The sequence below is a fragment of the Salvelinus namaycush genome, chromosome 18, assembly GCF_016432855.1.
Source record: "Salvelinus namaycush isolate Seneca chromosome 18, SaNama_1.0, whole genome shotgun sequence".
Taxonomy (NCBI): Eukaryota; Metazoa; Chordata; class Actinopteri; order Salmoniformes; family Salmonidae; genus Salvelinus; species Salvelinus namaycush.
In genome coordinates, this window is record NC_052324.1 from 7,648,929 (window position 1) to 7,665,925 (window position 16,997).

The window sequence follows — 16,997 nt, forward strand, 5'->3', positions numbered from 1 at the left end:
CTTTGCAACAATGATCAAGACCAGCTGCTCCCCGATTTGACAGCTCTAATGCAGTTCCACCTCCAACACCGCCAAAACAACCGCTATGTAGATGTTGGCTAAAGCGGATCTGATTGAATCTAGCCCTTAGAAGATGTAACTCATCCAGTCCATTTCAACCATAGTGCTGTGTTATTATATGACCAACATTTTGTATAACTAAAAATGGTATTGCTATATTATATGAGCGACATATTACATGACTGAAAATGTTAAGGAATAACGCTTGTTTCAGCTTACAAAATAGTTTTGGATCATTGCAGGATGAAAAATGAGATTTTACAGTATTCATAAAAACAATTTATCACAGTATTGGTAAGGTAATGAGCTGATGCAACGACATGCATCTTCTGTTTATTGGTGTTGTTGTTGTCGTTGTTGTTTTTCTTTGATGGGTTATATAAGTTTGGTGCTCAGGGCTGAGCCCTTTCCTCTTCACTGCTGGCCCTTGAAGCAGTAGACGCCAAAGAGCTTTTGCTTCTTGTCGGGGAATCCCACGAAGCGCACAGCCGCCTCTGTCGGGCTGCAGTTCCTGCGGGGTCTGGAGATGGGGTAGCGGACACTGCCGTCAGCCAGCCAGCCAGAGTCGCAGCGGTCATAGCCGTTCAGCTTCCATGCAGCATACATCTGGCCCACCTTGGCGATCTCAGCTCCATCATCCTGGCACGCCTGAGCAGCCTCGTTGAACGTTAGCTTGTCGGGCTGCACCAGCCAGTAGAAGCGGCCTGAGGTCAGAGAGGGGAAGACGGCCAAATGAAAACAGAGTATTTTGGTTGGGTTGCCTCATTTTAAAGAGAGGTCAATTAGATATGCTGATTAACTATTCCCTACTGTAATGTATGTCTATCTATTTCTACTACTTTTGTTCAAATAATAGATACTGCTGGGGCCTCCCGGGTGGCGCAGTGGTCTAAGGCACTGCATCACAGTGCTAGCTGTGCCACCAGAGACTCTGGTTTCGAGCCCAGGCTCCGGGCAGCTGGCCGCGACCGGGAGGTCCATGTGGCGACGCACAATTGGCCTAGCGTCGTCTGGGTTAGGGAGGGTTTGGCCGGTAGGGATATCCTTGTCTCATCGCGCAGTAGCGACTCCTGTGGCGGGCCGGGAGCAGTGCACGCTGACCAGGTCGCTAGGTGTACGGTGTTTCCTCCGACACATTGGTGCGGCTGGCTTCCGGGTTGGATGCGCGGTGTGTTAAGAAGCAGTGCGGCTTCGTTGGGTTGTGTTTCGGAGGACGCATGGCTCTTGACCTTCGTCTCTCCCGAGCCCGTACGGGAGTTGTAGCGATAAGACAAGACAGTAACAACTAATAATTGGATACCACGAAATTGGGGAGAAAAAGGGGGTAAAACAAATTATTTACATTTTTTAAAAATAAATAAATAAAAAATAATAGATACTGCATGTCCAATGACTACCTCAAAAACAACCACATAAAGCAGACACAAACTCACCGTTGATGGCAGAGGTGAAGCAGAAGACATCGTAACGGCTCTTGGACTTGTCACGCTGGCCGTAGCTCCTCAGGCCCGCACCGGAGTTGACTCCTCCACAGGCCCGTCTGGGGTTGGTTATGGGGTACTGCACGGAGCCGTCGTTCAGCCAACCGGCATTGCACCAGTCAAGGCCACTCCTCCAGGCCTCGTAGAGCTGGTCGAAGGAGGCCACCACAGAGTCCTGGTCCAGGCAAGCCTGCTCAGCATCGTGGAAGTTGAGGTTGTATCGGCCCAGCCGTGGGGAGTAAGGGAACACCACACCTGGGAATGAGCAAGGCGCTGGTGTTAATATCATAGTTAATTTGGCTCTTAGGCTAAATGGAGCACCCATTCAGGAAAATGCCAACTGAACTCACTATTCTATTGTAAGACAACTATTAGCGAATCGATTGTTATCCTTTTTATGACATGCACTTTTTTGAATGTGTCTTTACGTGAATGTTTCTTTTTTGTCTTTAATTGAATCACCACAGTGGATAGAAACCCATTGCATAGTTATGCATGTTATATAAATACAGTTCATGGAAATCTACCGTAAATTAAAACATACAGATACACATAAAACACGGTATATCACAGCATACTCTAGGAGAGGAATGTTATTCTAACACAATACAGTCCATCTGAATACAGATACATTTGGATTTATGTCTTACACACTCATCCTCCTGTGGGTTTGCAGACCCAGCCAGCCAGTAGGATGAAGAATGTGTGTGGTCCTTGGGTCTAGACTGGACCAGCCATGAGGGATTGGGGGTTTCTGACATACGATCTGATAGTATAATGTTAGTGAGTGTAAGCTATTGCTGTTCTTGGTCCTGCAGCTCCTGGTAAGCTGCAGAGAGGATTCAGACTTCGCTAACTGATTAATTATGTGGTATTCTGCCCCTCAGCAGGGAAGGGAGATACATCTCACGCTGTTTACGTTTTAATTAGGCTGTAACAGCCAAGCTAGCAAATATGTTAGGCCAGAACAAGACTCCAAAGCACTATAATACAAAGCACAATCATCAACTGTGTACAGCAAATGGAACCTCTGGTGTCAATCATTTGGTGGTCCAGTTATGTGATTTTACACCCGTAAAACACCCCCTTAGGTGTTATGGTTATGTAATTGAATGAATTATCTTGACTCAGACTTTGCTGGCCCACTCTATTGTCCTGACCAGTATTTTATGTGTGTCCGGCCTACAAACAAATGTAATCCCTTATACGTGTGAAATTTAGTCCAGTGTGGCTCAGTTGGAAGAGCATGGCACTTGCAATGCCAGGGTTGTGGGTTAACTTCCCATGATGGGGGACCAGTATGAATATGTATGGACTCACTACTGTGACTCACTACTGTGACTCACTCTGGATAAGAGTCTGCTAAATGCCTAAAATGTAAAGTGTTGTGAGGGAAAGGTGGCTATCGTTTGGCTGTAGGGATTGTTGACATACTGTTTAGGAGATGCAATGTTCTTGGAAAGCGGCAGGTAGCCTCGTGGTTAGAGCGTTGGAATAGTAACCGAAAGGTTGCAAGATTGAATCCCCGAGCTGACAAGGTAAAAATCTGTCCTTCTGCCCCTGAACAAGACACTTAATCCACTGTTCCTAGGCCATCATTGAAAATAAGAATTTCGTTCTGAACTGACTTGCCTTGTTAAATAAAGGGAAAAATATAAAAAGCACTGAATTGGACTTCTTCATCCCTTGTTAATGTACTTTGTGCCACTGCTAGCTAACAGAGAGGGTTGCATTTGGCCCTTGGTGGTTTAGAAACAACTAAGAGCCGATAAAGCAGAAACAATCCCCTGTAACACATTAGATTGTTACATCAGCGTCTGTAGGTTCATCTTTTACACAAGCCTGCATCCCATGGTAGCCTAGTGCTAGCTGAGTGCTTGACTGTCAGATGTATACAGCTGCACACAAGAGAACATTCAATTGGATTACTCTGAGGGAAAATCACAACCAGCACAGAGGCTTTTCATCGGGCATGACTTCGTTCCAATGTTAACAATAGACAGTCGTTCCAGCCTGTTTTCATTATGGCCAGCTAGCTAGCTGTTCTCTATTCAAGATCCCTTTTATTAACCTGGAGCAAAATCTGCTCAGGCGGTCTTGGCCCAGATGGGAACTATGACCGTGTAATAGTATTCAATAGATTCAGGCTGACTCAGTTTTATGAATAGAATGCAAAACAAAAAGGTTGTATTTGTGCCACATATTAAAAAGGAAGAACAGGACTCCTTTCACGATTATGCAAATAGTACTGTATGAGCAAGGAGGATGTTAGAATCGATGCGGAGTGGGATTAGTTCAGATGGAAAATGTGTTTTCATGTACTGCAGTGTAAGGCTGTGTGAATATAATCAGCACGAACTCTGGAAAATGAACAAAAGCTGTCTTCTTTTTTGTCTTTTGTCTTTCTACACATACATCAATATAATGGTGGTGAGGTGTTGAAAATAAGGAAACAGGCTCTGGTCTTGAAACCATTATTTCCTGGTTCTGGTCTTGAAACCATTCATTTCTACCAGACAGTAGTTTATGGGTCGGGTCATGAAAACCTCCTGTCCTTATTTACAGGGTAACAAAAGTATAACAACACCATAAAGACACAACAGTGAAGAGAACATGAAATGGAGGGTGGTGACGTGATGTGCGGGGAGGATGAGATGAGATGGCCATCGCTGAGCCGGGGAAGGAAGTAAAAAGATAATGATTTACCATCGCTGTAGCCTACACTACCTTGCACCTCCAAGGTAACCTCATGAATGACATCCTCCATGCCATCAATGACCTCACAACGGAACTTTCCCATGTCGTCCAGGGACACGTCGTTGATGAGCAGTGAGGCATCGTCATCGTCGGCCTCCAGCAGGCGGACACGGCCCAGGAAGCTGCCGTAGCTCTTCTTGTGGAAGCCCATGGACACCAGCACATCTTCCTCCAGTGACTCATCCGCAGACAGCTTGGTCCACTTGATCCTCATGCCCATGCGGCCGAAAGACGTCCCGTGCTGGCGGTGGAGCCGGCATTGTAGAGTGATGTTGGAGCCGCGACTGGCAAACACACGGTTCTGATCACCAAGTTCAGTCTCTGGGAAGGACAAGAAAAGGTGAGTAAGTCAAGATTTACTAAAGCATCAGAAGAATACAGTAGAATACGTCACAAAGTTGTATTAACTTCGTCCAAGGGACGGTTGAGCTAACATAGGCTAATGCGACTAGCATGAGGTTGTAAGTAACAAGAAAATTTCCCAGACATAGGCATATCTGATATTGGCAGAAAGCTTAAATTCTAGTTAATCTAACTGCACTGTCCAATTTACAGTAGCTATTACAGTGAACGAATACAATGCTATTGTTTGAGGAGAGTGCACAGTTTTGAACATGAAAAGTTATTAATAAACAAATTAGGCACATTTGGGCAGTTTGGATACAACATTTTGAACAGAAATGCAATGGTTCATTGGATCAGTCTAAAACTTTGCAGATACACTGCTGCCATCTAGTGGTCAAAATCTAAATTGCATCTGGGCTGGAATAATACATTATGGCCTTTCTTTTGCATTTCAAAGATGATGGTACCAAAAAATACAAAATAACGTTTTTTTTTCCCTTTACCATATCTATTGTGTTATATTCTCCTACATTCTTTTCACATTTCCACAAATGTCAAAGTGTTTGCGTATCCTTGCTTCAGGGCCTGAGTTACAGGCAGTTAGATTTGGGTATGTCATTTTAGGCGAGAAATTGAAAAAAAAAGGGGCGGATCCTTAAAGGCTTTTAATTACTGGTGTCAGTTCAGACGTGTCACATCTTTTAATGTTTTGAGTAATGAATTGATTTTAAAGATTGATGTGCGAGGACATCCAATTTTACAAGAATCAAGATGGCCCTCAATAATTATGGTTTCGCATGTGTTTGATTGGCAAGCAAAAAAGCAGTAAAATATCTCTGAAAAATGCCCCTCTCAACATTGCCTAGAAACACACACACACACACACACACACACACACACACACACACACACACACACACACACACACACACACACACACACACACACACACACACACACACACACACACACACACACACACACACACACACACACACTCCCTCTTCCCCTCTCTGTAGTGGCCAATCAGCTATATTATCAAAGTAGCCCTTCAGTCCTAAATAGATTCAGCTTTGGGAACCAGCCAGTCTCCCTCCTCTGCAAATAATCTCCACCTAGCTCTCACCAAACTATATACCATGACCAGCTCTGGCAGTTAACAAATTCAACGTTACTCCACATTAACCCCCAATATGAAATGTTTATCTTTCACCTGCCCCAGCTGACTTGTGTAAAACATGAGTTGGGCATCCTACTATTCAGGATTTACAAAAAAAGGTGACTATACGGTTTGCAAACAGACACATTTTCCCTCACGTTATGGCCATCATCATTCTTTCCCATCCTCCCTCCCTCCTGGCCTCCCTCCTAACCAGGCCACCCTTCAGTTCAGATAGGTAGCTGCTATCAGTCACTCCCTGACCTCCAGGCCCTTTATGAGAGTGTTGCTTTGTTGGGACCCCACCCAGTGGTTGCCTACACACAGTCCACTGAGCCCAGGCAGGGACATGATGGATGCACTTGACCCATGACCCACTCACCACTGGTGCAGCCGCAACCAATAAAGCTGTATGTAGAGCCCCAGGATATACAGCCCCATGGGCCGGACAGAGCAGCCAATGGTCACCACACATCAGCCTCTTCTTAAATATATGGTGCTGACACATCACACTTCAATGAACTATACAAGCATGGCTAAAAGACAAACAGTTTGTCTATATGATCGAGAGTAAGAGTAAAATAAGCATTTCCTGTAGTATATGCAGTGGTGGAAAAAGTACTCAATTGGTAAACTTGAGTAAAAGTCAAGATACCTTATTAACAGAAAATGACTCAAGTAAAAGTGAAAGTCACCCAGTAAAATACTACTTGAGTAAAAGTTTTTGTTTTTAAATATACTTAAGTATCAAAAGTAAATGTAATTGCTAAAATATACTTAAGTATCAACAGTAAAAGTAAAATATAGTATAAATAATTTAAAATTCCTTATATTAAGCATACCAGACAGCATTTTTTTTTAAATATATGGATATCCAGGGGCACACTCCAACACTCAGACATCATTTACAAACAAAGCATGTGTGTTTAGTGAGTGCCCCAGAGAGGCAGTAGGATGACCAGGTATATTCTCTTGATAAGTGTGTGAATTCAACCATTTTCCTGTCCTGCTAACCAATTCCAAACATAACGAGTACTTTTGGGTGTCAGGGAAAATGTATGGAGTAAAAAGTACATTATTGTCTTTAGGAATGTACTGAATCAACATTTTTTTTTTTTAAGTAAAGGACAGATTCCCCCCAAAACTACTTTAGTACCTTAAAGTATTTGTACTTAAGTACTTTACACCACTGCCTGTATGTTACCGTAGATAACGTTCTCAAACAAAGCAGAATGTTCACATCCCCTCCCCTTTGAGCCGAGTATGCTCGTAGAAAAAAAGCAGCCTTTGGTAAGAACCAAGTCCCCTTTCGAGTCATAAGCTACTGTAGGTTTCCATCCAATTGGCGACAGATTTAAATGTGAATATTCTAAAATCTCCATAAAAACAATATGCACATTTTCTCACCAGATATGTGTTTCCATCAAATTGACTTGTTTGTAGATAAAAGGCTTTGCGTGATGATGTAGTGCACATGAAACTACTTTTTACAGTTAAATTCCCATGTACCATATAAAAAATACAAGTTAAAAGGGTTTCCATCTCATTTTCAACTCTACTGGTGGATTTCTCACACATTTTTTTTGCTTTATATAGCGCGTGTGCCCACTCTGGTATTGGCACGTGTGCACTAGCCAACAGCGCAGGTATAGCCTATGTCAGGGGTCTACAACCTTTTCTAGCATGAGAGCTAGTTTTTTTTAAATTACGTTGCGAGCTACTAGTTTATTTCTAGCTTTCAAAGAGGCACATTGTTCTCTTCTCATCTCCCCTGCAATTCTTCCCCGGGTCCTTAGTGTACAAGAGAAAGTAGTGCACTATGTTTTCTGTCCCTTTAAAATCTATATAATCAGTGATTATTTTCCCAAATTATGTTTCCTCAATTTTATTTTTAATTGCTCATCTAGCAAGAGAGAAATGCTATTCATTGACTACAGCTCAGCGTTCAACCCATAGTGCCCTCAAAGCTCATGACTAAGCTAAGGACCCTGGGAATAAACACATCCCTCTGCACCTGGATCCTGGACTTCCTGACGGGGCGTCCCCAGGTGGTAAGGGTAGGTAACAACACATCCGCCACACTGATCCTCAACACAGGGGCATCTCAGGGGTGTGTGTTCAGCCCCCTCCTATACTTTCTGTTCACTCATGGCTGCACGGCCAAGCACGACTACAACACCATAATTAAATTGGCCAATGACACAACAGTGGTGGGCCTGATCACGACAACAACGAGACAGCCTACAGGGAGGTCAGAGACCTGGCTGTGTGGTGCCGGGACAACAACCTCTCCCTCAACGTGATCAAAACAAAGGAGATGATTGTGGACTATAGGAAAAAGAGGACCGAGCACGCCCACATTCTCATCGACGGGGCTGCAGTGGAGCAGGTTGAGAGCTTCAAGTTCCTTGGTGTCCACATCACCAACAAACTAACATGGTCCAAGCACACCATGACAGTTGTGAAGCGGGCACGACAAAACCTATTCCCCCTCAGGAGACTGAAAAGATTTGGCATGGGTCCTCAGATCCTCAAAGTTCAGCTGAGAGCATCCTGACTGGTTTCATCACCGCCTGGTATGGCAACTGCTCGCCCTCCAACCACAAGGCACGACAGAGGGTAATGCGTATGGCCCAATACATCACTGGGGCCAAGCTTCCTGGCATCCAGGACCTCTATACCAGGCATTATCAAAGGAAGGCACTAAAAATTGTCAAACTCCAGCCACCCTAGTCATAGACTGTTCTCTCTGCTTCCGCACGGCAAGCAGTACTAGAGCACCAAGTCTAGGTCCAAAAGGCTTCTTATTAACTGCTTCTACCCCCAAGCCATAGGACTCCTGAACAGCTAACCGAATGGCTACCCGGCCTATTTGCATTGACCCCCCCCATTATTATACTGCTGCTACTCTGTTTATTATCTACTGTATGCATTGTCACTTTACCTCTACCTACATGTACATATTACCTCAACTAGCCGGTGCCCCCGTACATTGACTCAGTACCGGTACCCCCTGTATATAGCCTCGCTACTATTATTTTATTGTTGCTCTTTAATTGTTTGTTATTTTTCTATTATCTTATTTATTTATTTTGTTTATTTAGTAAATATTTCTTAACACTTATTTTTTCTTAAAACTGCATGGTTGGTTAAGGGTTTGTAACTAAGCATTTCACTGTAAGGTCTACACCAGTTGTATTCGGCGAAAAAATTCCATGTACATTCGGAATTGTTTGGCGAGCTACTCATAGGTGGTCTGCGAGCTACTGGTAGCTCGTGATTGACTTGTTGGAGACCCCTGGCCTATATGATGAGATTATTGTTATGGACAAAAGAGCACGATTATTTTTATTTTTCAAACTGCAGCAAAGCATCCATTATCATGTTACCAGATTAAAACCCTCAATATTTTTTGAAAAGGACAATCAAGCTATCACCTTGTAGTTTCACCACCCTGTGAAGTTCATCATCATTTATATTGTCTGTATCCTAATAAACTGCATGCTTTTCCGACAACTCCATGTGAGTTCCCACAATCTCCCTGACCTCCAGACCCTTCACAACAATATTTGTGCATTAAAGCGTTTCCACCGACATCTCTCGCATTCTTAATTTTACCGACACAAAAAGATGCCACCTTGTCTAGTGTATTTTGTTTCGTCGACATTTGGAAAGTTTACGGAAAAACGTTCTGTTTCCAATAGGCCTGTAATGACATGTTTTTATCTGACATGTACTTTACTCATAAAAAGGTTGGATAGATACCTGGTTAGTGATCAAATTACATCAGTAGCTACTAACTAGTGTCCGCAGTCGTCCTAGCCAGTGTGTAAGCTTAACAAAATAATATGCTTCTCTCTCTCCCGCTTTCCCTTCCTCCCTTCTGTGTCTGACTGTGTCTCCTGGTTTCTCTATTCCTCTTTCTCTCCTTCCTTTCCTCTTTTTTTTGTCCTTGTCGGGTTCTCCTTGAGCCACACCAAAGCCATGACTGGAAAATGGTTCTGCCCTCTCTTCAATGGGTAAAACCTTTTCCACATGTGCCATTTACAGATGCAGGAATCACTACCAGGTACTCCAGGTTAACAGCCTTCCGCTCTGATCATTTCTCCCCCACACCCCAACTTCCTCCACCCCTGCTTTTCACCCAACCTCTCTAAACCCCATTCTACCATGTACACAAAGCAAATAGTCGACACGTGGCTCAGCTTAATAGAGTGGCCTATACGTTATCAGTTGCACGCTATCCTGCAGAGGGGTTTAATGAGCAGAAGCTGTGCTGCCTGACAAATGTAATCTCACCCTATATCTCTAACTGCTCTTTCATTTCCTTCCTTTCCTCAGGGCTGCAACTCACTCACCACCATCCCTCCCCTCCATTCCCACCCAGACACCTCGCCTCCATGCAGGCAGGCAGGCAGGCAGGCACACCAGACGCATGCCAAAGGGTTTACGAGGCAGAATAAAAAATCACACTTCTTAAAAGAATGGGGCATGGAGAGTTTCATGGAGAGGCCCAGCATCTTTGTATGAATTCTCCCTCTGTCACTGGCTTATGACTCACAGCTTCTCTCTGCCTCATAAATTCTGGACTTGGGAAGCCGTTGAGTGAGGTTTCATTGGAAACTGAAAGCCCAGAATGACACAATCGCTCCTCATCAAACCGGGAGCGCATGACAACGTCAACAGCAGTCGGCCAGATGTGACGCCATCCAGGATTTATCCCTAAACATTTCCGATTCTTATTCAACAGATACGAGGCAAAATAATAAAGACCTCGTTTGTCTGATTTATAGAAACATTGTTCTAGCGCTCGTAAGCCACTGGCTGAGGTTCATAATCCCTGAACATATGAGGCTGGGGATGGGGTGTACATGGTACAAATAAGAGATCTCATAGCTACCAGGAAACACTATGCGGTTGAACATAAACTAAAAAACCCTGTACAAGGAGACCCCATACAGCACATAGACTGGCCACATGCATCTGAAACATCAAGAAGAGACAGATCCTGTACAAAAAGATGCAAAGAATGCCAATGTAAAGATATATTGGTGAACAATACCCAAAAATGCCTAATTTCAGTAGAGATGTGAGTGTAAGACTGCTCTCTTACCCCTGTCCCTGCTACCTGAGTTACCAGTGGAGATATATTGCCCTTGAGTGTATGTGGCCCCAAGTAATATACACTGCACTCATAAAGCGACAGCTTTGCATGTGTATTTAACCACTTGGCAAGCAGCTAAATATTTTTTTCTGTCTGTCATATATCAAGCCTTAGCTTATTTATACAAGGCTATTTCTGTGGGGTCAAGGGTTCCCCCTAATTGTCAGATATAACGTATAGAAACGGCTCATTAAACCATTACCAACCATTTCCCCCCCACATATTTTCTCAAGGGTGGGGTGAAAATGAAAGAGAGGAGAGAATAAGTAAATGAACACATGTGCGTGACAATTAAAAAGTACAGCAGAAGCCAAGACCTACTGCCATTTCTACGATCGTGCACAATTCTCTCTCACTCCATAAAAGCTTACAGTACTGCGCTATTGAAAACAGCTGTGTCTTTGAGAGTGTAGCAACGTAGGGCAATAAATGAACAGTAACATCATAATGGAATAAATGAACAGTAACATCATAATGGTCCAACGTTGCCATGCGGCATATACTGTATGTTCGGCGTCTACAGAAGTTGAATAATGTTATCCTAACCTTATGTTAACTTGGTGTAATTGTGGTCTTTGAGATGTTGAAGGAGCAACCGAGCAAGTTGAATAGTCACTAATTAGCCTATAAGCCTACATCAGTATGTATACAGAGAGAGAGTATGTTACACAGCTGTAACTACATGTGTATCGTTGAGTGAAAAACCACACCAACCCAGGCCTGCTAGACATGCTATCCTTTACAACATCCTACAGCTCTGCACAGCTAGCCTGAATCAATAAGAAGATGGAGTTAACAGGCATAGCTGTGACCAAGGCACACACCTACACACACACCCCTGGCACGTGCCCAAAAAACGTCCACTCACTCTCACACACACACGCATGCATGTACGAGAGACTGAAAAACAGCTTCTATCTCAAGGCCATCAGACTGTTAAAACAGCCATCACTAACATAGAGAGGCTGCTGCCAACATACAGACTCACATTTCTGGCCACTTTAATAAATGGACTAAATAAAAGGTATCACTAGTCACTTTAAATAACGCCACTTTAATAATGTTTACATATCCTACATTACTCATCTCATATGTATATACGGTTCTATACCATCTACTGCATCTTGCCTATGCCGCACGGCCATTGCTCATCTATATATTCATATGTACATATTCTTATTCATCCCTTACATTTGTGTGTATAAGGTAGTTGTTGTGAATTTGTTAGATTACTCGTTGGTTATTACTGCATTGTCGGGAACTAGAAGCACAAGCATTTCGCTACACTCGTTTTAACATCTGCTAACCATGTGTATGTTTTTGATTTGATTTGACAAACACTCACATGCATGCATACACACAAACGTCAACTCCCCCCACATACATGTTTATGGTGCGGGTAACAATTTCATATTTTCTGAAGTCTCTACCAACCAAGGGAAAAGGGAGCCAACCTGATCCCACCTTCCACTTTTACCTTGCAATCCTATTGGACATCATTCCACCTGCCAATCAACATTGTCCATCGTGTTATGTTGTCGTATGCTTTTGACCCTACATCCATTGTTCGACGGTAATATACGTATACCTAGGAAAATAAGAGGGATCACCTAGTTAGTGTTGAATGTGCAATATAACGTCCACTTCATGAGCTAAATTATGTAACAAATGTTTCATTAGATTGTAACTTTCCTACAGTAGCCAGCTGACAGGAAACATATCCCTGTACAATATTTTCCCCGCTGCAGATAGGCTATAATAGAATACTGATGCGTGCATCTATCGAAATGCGATTTATACACACTCTCCAATTTTTTATTGGGTTATATTAAAATATGCTATTATTGGGCCAACATTTATTAATTGCCTACATTTACAAATCGGTAGACGAATGACATTAATTTACAGCATGATGCAAGATATTTCGTTTGCAAGCCAGGGCCAAATTGCCTTCTTTGAGCGAGAAAGAGAATGTGATAATTTTATAAAATAGAAAAGAGTGAACATTTTTGCATTAAATACCCTACTTCCTGAAAGTTGTGTATTGATTATATACTGTATAGTATACGTGATGAATGATTATTACTGGCAATCTACAGCTGCAGTGTTCCTCATTTGATTACCACATATAACAGGTTTCCCCAACTTGTGGTTAATTTGGCCCATGGGTGGTTTTATTTGGCTCTCAATTTTTCTGAGCAAAAAAAAAAAACACAAATCCCCCCCCAAAAATGTTTCATTGCTTTCTTTTTTCATTGTTGGGCATGAAAGCCTGTAAAAACACTAGGAAATCAACTCCAAGTATCCCCACGGATAATAGAAGGACACGTGATCATATACAAATGTAAGCAAGGTTTGAAATGATTATGTCATTGTCAATTATGATATCTGTTTGGGCTTCTTGTGGTCAATTTGCAGTCTAAAAATAATGTGTAATTGTTTTTCAGCCCCCCGACAATCTGCTCAAAAAAACAAAAAACAGAGTACGGCTAAATGTAGTTGATGATCCCTACCATAAACTTTAACTCGCGTAGCTTATTACATTATGTAGTGAACGTTTATGAAGACAGACGGACACGTGGAATTATTTGATTTGGATGGATGGTTGACATGACAGAAAGGTAGGCAGACATGTTCTTATCTAAAAGGTGGGTGCAACTTTGCTTGAATATTTCTTCAGTGCATAAAAGTTACGTGTGTTGTGTCACGCACAGCACAGCACTGGCCTACCTTTTTAAATCATTGTGAAATAAAACAAATAAACACGCACAAACTTCTGACATCATCAGGCCACAGGAGTAGAACAAACGTTTACACAGACAGACAGACAGAACAGCAGCATCTCATCTACAGGAGGAAGTGTATTTGTTTGCCTTTTGCCAGGATTTCTCTCTCTACCCTGATAGAGCTAACACATGCTGAAACTCAAATCCCCTGAGTCAGCCTACAGGGCTGGACAAATTAATTAAAATACTCTTCACTTTGTACATTGAGACTCTAGTTTGAGCTAGAACCATATGTTTCTCAGTGGTATTGTACTATTGCATTTGGCAGTAAGATATCTCACAGTATTTGGTGTAGGCCACAGGTGCTATTTAAGTAGCTTGAGCAGGTGCAATCTGAAAATGTCCCCCTCCAATTTTCCACTTCTCACTCCCTCCTAATAAATACATTGTAAAGGAACAAAAAAGGCCAAGTGGTCCATTTGTAGACATAATAATCAATTATCTACAGTTTATCTGTAAACAATTTTGAACAAGAACCCAATTTGAGCTACAATGAAAACGGACACATTTTCCTTCTAAAAATAGTAGTTTGGTCCATATGCAGTGTAAAACCGTTAGTTTGTGATGTGTGGAAGCAAGCCATTGTGACTGACAGGCTGATTTATGCTCAGCCAGTGGCTAGCCGTAAACCGTTAGTCAGTGGTGAGTCAGACTGTGAATGGCATCCCAGAGAGGGTTCTGTTACCAACCACTATAATGACCCTGCTGTTATAGTAGTCTATGGTCCCCACTTTACTGAGGCCTCATGGCATGCACATGCACACCCCTGCACGAACACACACACACACACACACACACACACACACACACACACACACACACACACACACACACACACACACACACACACACACACACACACACACACACACACACACACACACACACACACACACACAAACCCATAGAGACACATCACACAGACACACACATGCACACACACACACACACACACACACACACACACACAAACCCACAGAGACACATCACACAGACACACACACTTACCTGCTGCGTAGACTGGTGCAGAAGCAGTGCTGTTGGTATCACTGTACACACTGCTGGCCAGGGTCAGAGAAAGCAAAGCGGTGCAAAGCAGAGCTATCATTTTCTCTTTTTCACACCAAGGGGCCTCTTCACTGGAAATGCAAAGAAATTCTAAATGAAATGTCACACTAATTTGCTAGGTAGCAAATGTATCAGAATCAAGAGTTCTTTGTTTGAAGTGTGCCAGTAACCCTGGTGTAGCAGCTGCCGGTAGTGCTACTGGAAAGTTTGGACTCCTTAGAGGTCCACACAAGTGCCTTTTATTGTAGCCCAGCATGGCTGAGACCACTCCCCCTCAGAGGGAGAGAGCCCATCATCCTGGCTCTCCTCCACCTCCCCACAATGTTAGGTGTCTCCACGCTGGTCTCCCCGAGGAGCAGAAAAGGTACACTATACTGTCCTCAAAGTGTCCCTCAGGAGAGTCCACTGAACAAAGAAACATATTCACAAATATGTGTATTGTGTCCATTCAGGTCCAAAGCAAAAAACACCTTTATCCACTCATTTTAATTACTTTCTGCTTTTTGGTGATCGTTTTCTTCCTGTGACCACAATGCTGCTTCTTCCATGTTCTTTGTAGCGAGCCTGCAGCACAACCTAAACTATTATAGTACTTTTACTATGGCTGTAAGTCCTGCTGTAATGTTTTACCTCTGCAACTGAAATCCAAGCACCTTTCCAGTTGAGAGGGGGGAGAGCATAATCTTAAATAGAGACTGCACCTGCCTGGGGTTTGTGTTGGGGTGTGTGAGGCCCTCCATGTGATTTTACCTGCTCTTTCTTTGCTGCCCTTGCTGATATTTCATTTATTTCTACATCCAGTGATGATGCAAGAACCTAAAAACCTGCCCGGCTGCAAATCTGTACAGGGCTCCCAAAGTTCACCTCATTGAAAATCCCTCTCCTTGCCTTCACATTCTTTATTTCCCCTAATCCCCTCCTTTCTTTGGTTTCTCAGTCTAACCTTCTCTGTACAGTGAAAGCCTATTTTCATTTCCTGCCACTTAAAGTTGTTATATGGCAGATGTGTGCAATAATAACTGACTAGATAGGAACACTATACGTAGATAGTGCCCTCTTCAATGAGGAGGACTCATTTAAACTCTAATCTGGAAACCTCTTCAGGACTTTCTAAACTGATTCGATAGGGCTGCTTAGGCTATTCCGGGGTATGGCGGGTGAGGGGGAGTGTGTGGTCTGTCTTAATCATTTTCTCAGCCGTCCGGATGGTCCTTGAGTGACGGCAGCACTAGGACGGAGGGACAAACCATAGATTGTGCCCTGGGCCCCTCGATCACAAGAGTTGTTACAGCTGGGGAAATTCAAACCTTTTTATATATTTTTTCCTCTCGGTCTCTCTCTCTCTATCTCTCTCTATTTTTTTAAACACCCTGAGATGTGACAACACCCCTGTCTCAGAAGACCCTATGGGCCCTTGTCGTATAGACTAAAGCCCCAGCTAATCACATCTTCCACACCTAAACCTCCCTCCACCGGAGATAGTACATAAGGTTTGATTTAAGTCATAAGTTTACTATAGAGATGAGCGTGGGGGACGCATAAACACTATAAACCCCTAGTCTCATGGCAGAGATAGGAACTCGGAACGTAAGCTAGCCAGGTGCAACTTCAACCATCCACTTTAAGTTGGCAGCGTTAGGATTTAGTAAAGTTTTTATCTAAAATGCAAGGGAACTCAATGTATGGTGCAATATCGCATAAATGAATACCTTTGCCTATACTTTCAACAGATTCTAGTCCTGTGGTAGTTAAAGATTGAGCAATTCCGAAGTAATTACAGGGACAATGTTTGGCAGATCGTATGAGCTCTACATACCTGCTCTAGGCTGGTAAGTAACTCTAATGGATGGCTCTGTAACCACTGGGGGATTTCACCTCAACATACAAGTCTATATAGTGTTTTCCTCTAATCAAAGCAAGCACCGCTATGATTGTGATAATTTTCACCCCCATTGAGAGAAACACTTACAGACAAACCACAAGGGCAAATGTAGATCCAGCGAACACACCCACCATTCTGGAAACAAACTTACAATGTTATTGAATCAGTTTATCTTGGATGTGTGCAGATTTGAACAGTATTGTTTTACTCGAATTTTCAACGGGAAAAATTATGTAAGTGTGTTTGGACACACAATCAACCTTTGAGGACACAACTGATACCTGACGTTCCCCAA

At 42.9% G+C, this 16,997-nt stretch overlaps 1 protein-coding gene across 1 annotated transcript; it reads right to left on the reverse strand.

Moving 5' to 3' along the window:
- Positions 1-474: 474 nt before the first annotated feature.
- LOC120063522 (hyaluronan and proteoglycan link protein 1-like) lies at positions 475-14,860 on the reverse strand. Its single transcript, XM_039013892.1, has 4 exons — positions 14,761-14,860; positions 4,269-4,619; positions 1,494-1,796; positions 475-764 (listed from the first exon to the last, which is right to left on the reverse strand). Exons 1-4 carry the CDS (start codon positions 14,858-14,860, stop codon positions 475-477), a joined length of 1,044 nt encoding a protein of 347 aa, XP_038869820.1.
- Between the last annotated feature and the right edge of the window lie 2,137 nt (positions 14,861-16,997).